This window comes from Schistocerca cancellata, chromosome 8, assembly GCF_023864275.1.
Source record: "Schistocerca cancellata isolate TAMUIC-IGC-003103 chromosome 8, iqSchCanc2.1, whole genome shotgun sequence".
In the NCBI taxonomy this organism is placed as follows: Eukaryota; Metazoa; Arthropoda; class Insecta; order Orthoptera; family Acrididae; genus Schistocerca; species Schistocerca cancellata.
In genome coordinates, this window is record NC_064633.1 from 291,790,715 (window position 1) to 291,802,267 (window position 11,553).

Here is an 11,553-nt window from a genome sequence, read left to right on the forward strand (position 1 = left end):
TAAATAACTTTCACCATTCAGGTTAAATGAAATAATGCACAGCGGATAACGCTCCCTGACAATGTCATCAGCAGCACAGCCGGTATAGAGGGTGGTAGAGATTTGATTTAGCCCATCAACTGTATCCCCCCCATTTATGACTATTTATCATTCTGAACTGTATTTCTTTCAGTTATTAAGTGACCTCCTGAATCAAATACAATCAGTTATTTGAAATATACTTTCACTGAGAATGATTGAAGGTTTCCTTCATATCAAGAGAAACACAGGGATCTTTCCATACAACATTTTATTTCTCAGATTGGCACAGAAATTTTTATCTCTTCTTCAGATTAGTGCTTTTACATCTGCAAGGCTGCATGTAATAATTCTTAGTTGCGTTTAATCTTGGTCTCCTATGGCTAATTTAAGATTGCCACGCAGTTAGGTAGCAGTAGGTTTCATGTAATGGAAATAATCTCTCCCCACAACAGACGCTCTTCACTGGCATGCAAGATACTCTCTGTGTTAACAACTGCGATCTAAACATCATTGGCAATGGAAAGGCTAAACTTCAGAGATCAGCGGAGTCCGATTCTGACTACCAGGTCTCACAACAATGTAACTGCACTCTAAAGCTATCGGGCTACTTGAGTGATTAAGGAGGCCGGCCGCTGTGGCTGAGCGGTTCTAGGCACTTCAGTCCGGAACTGCTCTGCTGCTTCTGTCGCAGTTTCGAATTTTGCCTCGGGCATCGATGTGAGTGATGTCCTTAGGTTAGTTAGGTTTAAGTAGTTCTGAGTTCTAGGAGACTGATGACATGTTAAGTCCCATAGTGCTTAGAGCCATTTGAACCATTTTTGATTAAGGAAGGGAACAGTTATAACAAAAGTTCTCTGGAATACATTAGAAACGAATTAAAAGAAATATAAGTTTAGTAACCCCTTCAGCGATCGTATTCAAATAAGAATTGGCTATGATACTGCTCTGATGATTAATGCTAAGCAATACGAACTGCAGTTTTCAAAACTACGTTAAATGTGCGTGATGTTCTTCGAAATTTAACAGTGGCGCTCAACCTAATTTAATTGATACAAGCATTACAAATTACTATTTAAAGATAAGTTACCACCACTACTGGAATTTAACCAACATTCAAACATTCAAAATACAAGCATAATTCACCACAAAATAATGATTGAATAGTCAAGCTGTAATGATTCTAATATTCACTGAACTTATATTGTATCCGGAACCTCTGTACAGTGCACAAAGTATACATAGCCACATGCAGCAGACTATGTGGTACCGCTACCTGTACCCAAGGACATACGAAAAATAATCGTCATTAATCAACAGACATACACTCGCTGAGCTGCTATTTTCCTCAGGAATAACTGACAATAATAAAGAACACAGACTAATGATTACTGACCACTGAGACCTGTGTCCCTAACTTGGACGAAACACGTGGTTGCAAAGAAAGTACAAAGAAAACGATCCCAAATTTGCAAAATGATACCGGAAAATCATCTCAAAAAATTGTTCGAATGGCTCTAAGCTTCAGACCCCTAGACTTAGAACTACTTAAAACTAACTAATGTAAGGACATCACACACATCCATTCCCGAGGCAGGATTCGAACCTGCGACCGTAGCAGCAGTGCGGTTCCGGTTTGAAGTGCCTAGAACCGCTCTGAAATTATCTCAAGTCAGTCGATATCCCAGCCAGTCTGTTCCAGCAAATGCTCTTACATAATTGCGATGACTTCTCAGAGTTTGTATCCGTAAGAACAAGGGTGAAAACTGTTATTCATCGCGGAGTCACAAAGAAAAAAATGGTTCAAATGGCTCTGAGCACTATGGGACTTAACATCTGAGGTCATCAGTCCCCTAGAACTTAGAACTACTTAAACCTAACTAACCTACGGACATCACACACATCCATGCCCGAGGCAGGATTCGAACCTTGCGACCGTAGCGGTCGCGCGGTTCCAGACTGAAGCGCCTAGAACCGCTTGGCCACTTCGGCCAGCTCGCAAAGAAAACACACGAAATTTTAAAACTGATCCTGTTAAAATTGCTCCAATTAACTTTATAATATATATAATAATTATTAGCGCTTGCCAATAGCCCATAAAGTTTTGAAAATTTATCGCTTAATCCTTTCGCTTCTGCAGGAGCCGAGGGTCCTGGCTGCTAGTGATGGGCAAACTCGTTCATCCTTGGGAACTAGTTCACTGCTGATAGTTCTTTTTTGGGAACCGTTCATTTTTACTCGCTCACCGTTCATTTGTGCTTGGTATATGGTTCTTATGAAAACTGAAAACTAGTAGTGTAGGTGACTGAAGGATGGAGGGCACCGAGAGGGGACACTTGCCTCCTTCCTGGGGTATAGAGTTTTTATTCGTTACAGAATTCTTACACAGTTTTAGAAGTAATTTCTGTGATTCTGCGGAACCTCTCGTTTAGACAACTGTAGCGTTGTGTGGCTGATCGCAGGGAAATAATATAGAGTCGTGCACGGAAAACCGGCACCGAGTACAACTGCTCACCGATTACGGACGATGTATTGCCCGTAACGAGAAGATAAAACAAACAGACAAACATGTAATAATTAGGCAGTGAAGAAATAACAACCTAATGCAAGCAGCAATGGCGAAACATGATGGCAATGACGATGTGTAGAGAGCTGGAGAAGAGAACATGAAAATCTCACGCGACGCGCATAGGCTATAGTACATGTAGTCTTGTAAACCTGTTGGTGGCTGTTTCCCAACTTAATAGACCACAAGTATCTTATATAAAATTCTTCGTTTCGACTTCCACTACATAGCTATGCTACGTTGTAAACAAGAATCGTTTATACCCTGTATATACTTCACGTTGTCTCTGAGTTCGTAGGAGAAGTAGACTTTATGGAAGCATAAAATAAAATGTGGTTTTGGCATCATACTTGCGTTACACGCTTAGTAAAAATTAGGTTTTTATGTTGCATTATTAAAGTTAGTGCAGCAATAATCATAGTAATTAAGTTCGTAGTAGTAAAGTTTTTGGTTTGAAAGCTCCTTCTGAACAAATGTTTTTGAGATAATAACTAAATACGATTTTATGGCACTCTATGTCTTTTGAAATGGAGAGGCACAGCTTTTCCTACTGAGCCAAAATGACTCACAACCAACTTTTTTTTTCCTTTTTCAGAGAAACGAAACTAGCAGGTAATGCAAATTGGAAACAACTAAACTTAAAAATAATTAGAGCCTTTCTAAATGTAATGTATTGTTTATGAAAGATACACGAAAATCGTTTTATATGAATTTTCTTAAAATACAAATTAAGCAAATTATTGAAAGTAGGTTGCTAAATCAAGTCAATGAAACCAAAAAATATATGAATAACAAAAAAAACTTGTCTTGTTATAAGTATGTCTTCTGCTGTTCATCGATATAATGAAGTGAACTGATATGCCCTTTTGTTACCTGAAAAGACGTACCTATTACATGCAACGTAATTTTTATGTAGTTTACGTAACTATAAAATACTTTATGATTACCGGTCGTGGACGCTGAATAGCCAGACCTAAGTGCAAGAACAGTTTGGAACACATGTAAAATGGGCGAGCGCAGTGAACGAAACGAACAACTTGATACTGAGCTAACTAGGAGCAGCCGGAAGTGGAACTGAGACAGGTGGACATGCGAAGAACAACGAGTGCGGCCGAGGGAGACCGAGACTGAGACGACCACGCGACCGAGGCTGGAACGAGAACTGCCGAAGTGGCCGCCGCGACCGAAGTGAACTAGTGAACTATGAACCGATCGTTCCTCGTTCCCGGGAACTATAAGTAGACCGCCGCGACCGAAGTGAACTATGAACCGATCGTTCCTCGTTCCCGGGAACTATAAGTAGACCGCCGCGACTGAAGTGAACTATGAACCGATCGTTCCTTGGAATTCGTTCCTAGGTCCTTTAGTTCATCTTGGTGAACCGTTCCTTTGCACCCGTTCGTTCGCGAACTGCCCATCTCTACTGGCTGCCCGGCCGGCTGACGCGAGAAAACGCAGTGTGCGCCTGGCCGGCGGGCGGCGGACTCAGCCCTGCGGTCGCTGTGGGCTACGGCCACTGCAGGCTTTCCGCACGCTCCGCCGCGTACAGAACCACTGTTCAGTAATGTTCTTCCTAAAAACAGTATACCCTGTATGGCCACAGAGGTTATACTTTCTAATAACCACGAAAGAGAGCTCCGAAACGAACCAACACTTTCAGTTATATGTTTATTATGGGCTGAAAAACAGTTGGTTTACAAAAATGATGGGAACTTTCTTAATAGTAATTCCTGTAACCTGACACCTACACCGTCAATGTATGTGCCTACAACATACTAAAATTTCATTAACATGGGACGAATGTGTTTCAAGATATATAGTTTTAAAGTGAGTAGTGCACAGTGAAAACGCCCAAATCTCGGACAATTCTTGCTACTATCTCAAATGAAAAATAATTACAGAAATTTAAAACCAAATTGTATTGGTGGGAGACGTTTCCTATTTTTTGCGTACTGTTCCGCTGCCGTTTGTACGTTTATCATACAGACACAGGAATAATTCGGGGCTCGAATACCAATTGTCTAAATGAATGATATGACCTTTGTTGAGGTGTGGCAACAACAAACAGACAACAACATCGCCTGATTTTCCCCGATCAGCGTTTCCACATTCTATTTCCGTGGCGGCACCAGTGTAGACAATATAATCCAAAATATAATTGGTTTTTACGTCACAAAGGACGCAAATTCTAATGCAAAAAAACGGCTACGTTTATTTGGTATGTACTGCTTAAATCGGAGCCTTCCTTTGAAAAGTAGCAGACTTTCGTCGATCACTAGGTTTAAAGGGTACTACTGCCACGTGGAATTTATTTTTTTGTGACCTACAATGAAACGTATTTTTACAACAATATCTTGATATGCGGTGGAATTGTCACTGAAGTGCAATAAACGCAGGATCAGCTTGTGCAAGTCCCTGGCCATTATGTTAGAAAATATTGGTGTATCAAGAAAAGAATCTTTCAACCAATATTCAACCACTTCCAACTTTTTACTTCTAAGGCTAAGCAGAGAACACTCTAGGACGCAATAAAATTCTGCTGGCTCTATATGCTTCCAACGTGCTAATCTTCTGGGTACTGCTGTCAATTTTTCAGTAATAAATTTATAATACTTATGGATCTGTATACAGATGAAAGAAACGAATTCCATGGACACGACGTAATAAAAAAGGATCTAAATGACTATCTGGCTCTTCGAAGTCTGCTTTTAACCTGCTAAATGTGTTCAAAAACGGTGTCGTTTCGTCACTGGATGATTCTCCGTCTAGTCATACTTCCTTTTTCTGACGAAGTTTTACTTACGTGATCTTCTTTTCCGTCTCCAGAGGAAAAATCTTCCGTTCGTGATGTCGAGGATTCAGCAATATGTCCAGATGCGTCCAACTCTTCATCGGATGAAAGCTCCGTAATATCATTACAATCTTGGTCGTTACTATTCATAAGAATATTCATGATATCCTTGAGCGATAATTTGCGTTCCGACGTGGCAAAGGCTACACATGAAAACTCTGTCGTCTCACCGAAGCGAAAAGTGGACTGGCCGAATGTTAGACTTGTAAGCAAAAAGGGCCCAGAGGAGGTGAAAACTAAAGCGCTTTCCTACATTACAAAGAAAATCAGATAATGACACTATAGTCACAAATGTGGACAACAGCAATCACCCGTTCTATTGTGTACGTTTACCTGCTCCCAAACTCGGGTGTATATGAATGCCATTAGCCGTCTGGATTTTCCGCCTGCCCATAGCCGTCTGCAGTTCACGCCAGTTGGTCATACATCTACGCCGTTAGCCGACTGCTCTTTCTATCTGCCGGGCATACATGTACGCCCGTAGCCGCAAAAGGATCCTTCATGCGATTAAGTGGGAAGTGCCCTCAAGATAATCAAAACCAAATAAAATTTATAAGCCGTAGATAGGAATTAATCATTTTATCCCATCTTTTATCTGAAGAAGTTTTAACTACTGATTTCTAAACACCAATGTGTCACACTGAGAGGCAGCACTACAGCTACACTATTACAGTCATCCAAATTGTAGAAAAACGAAAAATTTCCTATTTTTGTTGACTTTAGCTTATACGTTTCTAGCTTGATCGAAGATAATACAGCTAATTTCTCACTTCGTTTTCTGACCGTACCAGTACACCCGAAGTGTAGAATCGCCACTCTGCGCCCTCCAACTAAACAGCGCCTAAAATTACTCACACCGAGGATAGTTTGAACTACTGGCCGTATTTAGGGGGGGGGGGGGGGAGGGGGGGCTGAAGTCTTCCATTGACGGAGCAATCTGAAGCCTTCTGAATACTGCTACGTTGTGAAAACCTCTGCAAACCATTTTTCTCAACCTAGCCCACAGATTGCTTTCGCAAAACCACCACTTTCTAATCATCTCTGGGTATTTCTATCTTTTCTACAACCCAAACAATCACACTTTCATTCACTGTTTTTCATAGGAAGGAAAAGAGAGGACTAAGAAGGTGTGACTAGTAAAATAAAAACAATTCAAATGCATTTTAGATCCAAATGCCCATTGTGCGAGCGTATTATTTTGCGTAGATTCTTCTTGTGCTACCACAAATTAGCATTAAACGATCTGTTATATAATCAACGCAAGGCCTTCAATCTACACTACTGGCCATTAAAATTGTTACACTAAGAAGGAATACAGATGATAAACGGGTATTGATTGGAAAAAATATATTATACTAGAACTGACATGTGATTACATTTTCACGCAATTTGGGTGCATAGATCCTGAGAAATCAGTACCCAGAACAACCACATCTGGCCGTAATAACGGCCTTGATACGCCTGGCCATTGAATCAAACAGAGCTTGGATGGCGCCACAGGTACAGCTGCCCATGCAGCTTCAACACGATACCACAGTTCATCAAGAGTAGTGACTGGCGTATTGTGATGAGCGAGTTTCTCGGCCACCATTGACCAGACGTTTTCAGTTGATGAGAGAACTGGAGAATGTGCTGGCCAGGGCAGCATTCGAACATTTTCTGTGTCCAGAAAGACCCGCCAGGACCTGCAACGTGCGGTCGTGCATTATCCTGCTGAAATCTCGGGTTTCGCAGGGATCGAATGTAGGGTAGCGCCACGGGTCGGAACACATCTGAAATGTAACGTCCACTGTTCAAATTGCCGTCAATGCGAACAAGAGGTGACCGACACGTGTAACCAATGGCACCCCATACCATGACGCCAGGTTATACGCCAGTACGGCGATGACGAATACACGCTTCCAATGTGCGTTCACCGCAATGTCGCCAAACACGGATGCGACCATCATGATGCTGTAAACAGAACCTGGATGCATCCGAAAAAAATACGTTTTGCCATTCGTGCACCCAGGTTAGTCGTTGAGTACACCATCGCAGGCGCTCCTGTCTGTGATGCAGCGTCAAGGGTAACCGCAGTCATGGTCTCCGAGCTGATTGTCCATGCTGCTGCAAACGTCGTCGAACTGTTCGTCCAGATGGTTGTTGTCTTGCAAACGTCCGCATCTGTTGACTCAGGGATCGAGACGTGGCTGCACGATCCGTTACAGCTATGAGGTTAGATGCCTGTCGTCTCGACTGCTAGTGATACGAGGCCGTTAGGATCCAGCACGGCGTTCCGTATTACCCTCCTGAACCCACCGATTCCATATTCTGCTAACAGTCATTGGATCTCGACCGACGCGAGCAGCAATGTCGCGATACGATAAACCGCAATCGCCATAGGCCACAATCCGACCTTTATCAAAGTCGGAAACGTGATGGTACGCATTTCGCCTCCTTACACGAGGCATCTCAACAATGTTTCACTAGGCAACGCCGGTCAACTGCTGTTTGTGTATGAGAAATCGATTAGAAACTTTCCTCACGTCAGCATGTTGAAGGTGTCGCCACCGGCGCCAACCTTGTGTGAATGATCTGAAAAGCTAATCATTTGCGTATCACAGCATCTTCTTCTTGTCGGTTAAATTTCGCATCTGTAGCACGTCATCTTCGTGGTGTAGCAATTTTAATGGCCAGTAGTGTAGCATACGAACAGTACAGCTTCTCAATGAATACCAAATCTCAAAGGCCAACTAAAACAAACAGAGAAATTTATACTTTCAGCAAACTAGACAGAGAAACAGTAGTGTCGTACCTCCGTGAGCAACCAGGAATTTTTATCTCTGGACAGGAGAATGTAGAGGAACTATGGCTCCAGTTTAAAAGAATAGTTGACCATGCACTGAACAGATATATACCCAACAGGAAATGAACAAAGCTCCAGCAGCCGATGGAAACCCTGTCAGATTCTATACCCAATTTGCGGCTGAGTTAGCCCCTCTAGTAACTATAATATACAGTAAATATTTCGAACAAAAACAGGCCAGTAGCCAAATGGAAGTACAAGTCACATCTGTCAACAGAAATAATCTACGGAACTACTGTTCAGTATCCTTGACATCCATTTATTATAGGATCTTAGAATAAATTCTGAGCTCAAACATAATTATGTACCTCGAACAGAACGACCTACTCCATGCGAACCAGCTTGAATTTCGAAAACAAAGATAATGTGAACAACTCGCAGTTTTCTCACCTGACATCCTGAAAGCCATGGATAAAGTAAGTCAGATAGCTGCAGTATTTCAAGATCTCCAAAAAACATCTGACTCAGTACCACACTTACTTTTGTGATCAAAAGTGCGATCATGCGATGAGTCAGGCGGAATATGTCACTGGATTGAGGATATCTTGGTAGGGAGGACGCAATAGGTCATCTTGGATGGAGATTCATCGAGATATGTAGAAGTATCTTCGGGAGTACCTCAGGAAATGTGTTGGTTCCCTTGCTGTTCGTGTTGCATATTAACGAGCTTGTGGACAATATTAAGAGTAATCTCAAACTTTTCGCAGATGGTGCAGGTATATACAACGAAATAGTCTAAACGAAGCTGTACAAACATTCAGTCAGTCCTTGTTAAGATTTCAAAGTGCTGCAATGATCGGCAGCGTGCTTTAAGTGTAAATAAACTAAAAATCCTAAAATTCTATGAATATAATACTAAGAAGTCACAGCAGGAATCTGCAAACACATACAAATGCTTGGGTGTAACATTTAGTAGAGACAAGTAGTGGAACGACCACATAATCTCAGTCACGGATAACGTAGATAACATACTTCGGTTTGTTGGTAGAATACTGGGGAAATGCAAACAGTCCACAAAGATGATTGCTTACAAATCACGTGCGACCTATCCTAGAATATTGCTCAAGTGTGTGGAACCATAACAAAACAGGACTGACAGGGGATACTGAACGTATATGGAGAAGGATAGCAGAAGTGGTTATAGGTTTGTTTGACAGATGGGAGAGTGTCAAAAATACGCTGAAGCAGCTAAATTGGCAGACTCTTGAAGATAGAAGGGAAAAGTTTCGAGAACCTCTACTCATGAAATTCCAATTAATACACTAAACTCTCGCTAATACGACCCTCAGTAATCCAGCCGCTCAGTAATCCGGCACACTTCCTGCTTCTAGTCGTTCAACCTGAAATGACATCTACAATTCCGTCTGCAACAACTTTGTTAGTTGATTATAATGTTCAACACTCCTGTACACTTTGAAATTAAGGCTTTCCTTACTGACTACTATCGTGGCTTCTAAAAGGAAACACGTTATGCTAGACCTCAAGAGAAACTAAAATTAGATATAAACTGAACTTAGGTTCTTTACAGAAAACCATTGTTGCTGGCAACATCGTTGGATGAGCAACTATTTACGACCAAACTTCAGCAGAAAAGTTACGATGAAACTGATGAAGAAGAGGACATAGAAGGAGAACATGAGGCTACCTCAAACCGCTGGTGCTGAAGCTGGAGACGTCTTCCTGGAGTACATTATGCAACAATCAGCAACATGGCAGAACCTATGAAATGCTTGTAAAACCGTTGCGTGACAAAGCATACTACCGTCGCGTATCATCATGACGACAACCAAAACTTTGGGACATGTTTCATAGTGAATGTCGAGTGATACTAATATGCGTGAACACATTCAAGGACTAAGTTTTCTCTAAAAAGGAATGCATCTTTTGATTTGATAAAATACAATACCTATGTGTTATACTAAATATTAGACACCCTCAACAATCCGGCGCTCCCGCTAATCCGGCAACCATACGTGCGAGGAATGGCCGATTTAGCAAGACTCTAGTGTATACTACAGCTCCCACAGGGATCGTGAGGTTAAGATTAGTTTAATTACATCAGGCACAGAAGCATTTCACAATCATTTTTCCCGCGCTTCGTACATGAATAGAATGGGAATAAGGCCTAATAACTGTTACAGTGGACCCTCTCCCATGCAACTCACAGTGGTTCACAGAGTATGCATGTAGATGTAGAGGTAGTTGTAGAACTTAACCATTCTATAACCCCAGTCTAGACATCAGAAGTCAGATGTCCTATTTTGGAAGCTAGTGTATCAGCTGTTTTGTGTCTCTCTTAACCAGTAAAAATGTGACAAATATTTAGAGGTCTCAGAGGATAGAAAATGGTGAATATTTGCCCTACAATTACGATGGTTTGTTGGAAGGGATTATTTTAAGCAGCCACTTGTTGGTTGTATATGTAGACTGGTTGAAACGGAGTTGATGAATCGTAGTAGTTCATGAAACCGGGTGGGTAGCCACAAAAGCGACATGGCAAGCTTATTTAAGGAGTTGGCCAGCAAGTAGTTATTTCTGAGTTTGATCTCTGTATAGTATGAAGGCCGAGACAGGTATTTCTACTGTAGAATAAACGACATTGCAATCTATGTCGTTAATAGGACTCCAGAGAAAGAATTACATGACTGTCAGAAAGTGTCATGGGACACCAGTGAAGAAGAAATTTAGTCTCAAGGTATAGCTTCAATTTTAGAACGAGTGTAAGAAGATGAAAATTTTATGTCCACGGAATATTTGTAGAACAGTCTCGAGTAGCCAGATTACGCAAGATACGAGCTACGGCTAATTCAGGCTGCCCCGCAGTTTCAGCCTCTCCTGCCACCTGTCGGCGCCGGCAGGAAACTCCTGAAGCGCCGAGAGAGGCCACCAGCGGCGGCCAGATATCGACAGCCACGCGACTGCGCTCAGTCGCCCCTTACCGGCCGCAGGGAGGCAACCCGCAGCGCAAACCACTGTCCTGCTGTGCTACGTAACATCGCTCGACATGGTAATTGAGGCGAATGTCACTCTTCCTACGTATAACATCAAATTAGACACCAGTTATCAGTAAAATCTGGAGATTGTTGCAAAAATGCACGGCCTTTTACTGCCTATTCCTCTGTAATTTAATCAAGCGTTTTCCCAGTTCTTTAAACTTCAATGCAATTCGTACTGTACGACACAATTAGGGCTGCAACACATGATCGGGAACACAACACACATTACTCAATCCTTGGGAGGAAATAAAAGTACAAGACGTAATAAAGCTAACAC

At 41.9% G+C, this 11,553-nt stretch overlaps 1 protein-coding gene across 1 annotated transcript in view; it reads left to right on the forward strand.

Moving 5' to 3' along the window:
• Nucleotides 1-11,201: 11,201 nt before the first annotated feature.
• The window catches only part of LOC126095135 (guanylate cyclase soluble subunit beta-1), a 237,714-nt gene continuing 237,362 nt past the window's right edge, over nt 11,202-11,553 (forward strand). The window contains exon 1 of the mRNA XM_049909854.1: nt 11,202-11,287. Within this exon, the coding sequence (XP_049765811.1) occupies nt 11,285-11,287 (3 nt within the window). The 5' untranslated portion in view covers nt 11,202-11,284. The remainder of the gene's footprint in view (nt 11,288-11,553) is intronic.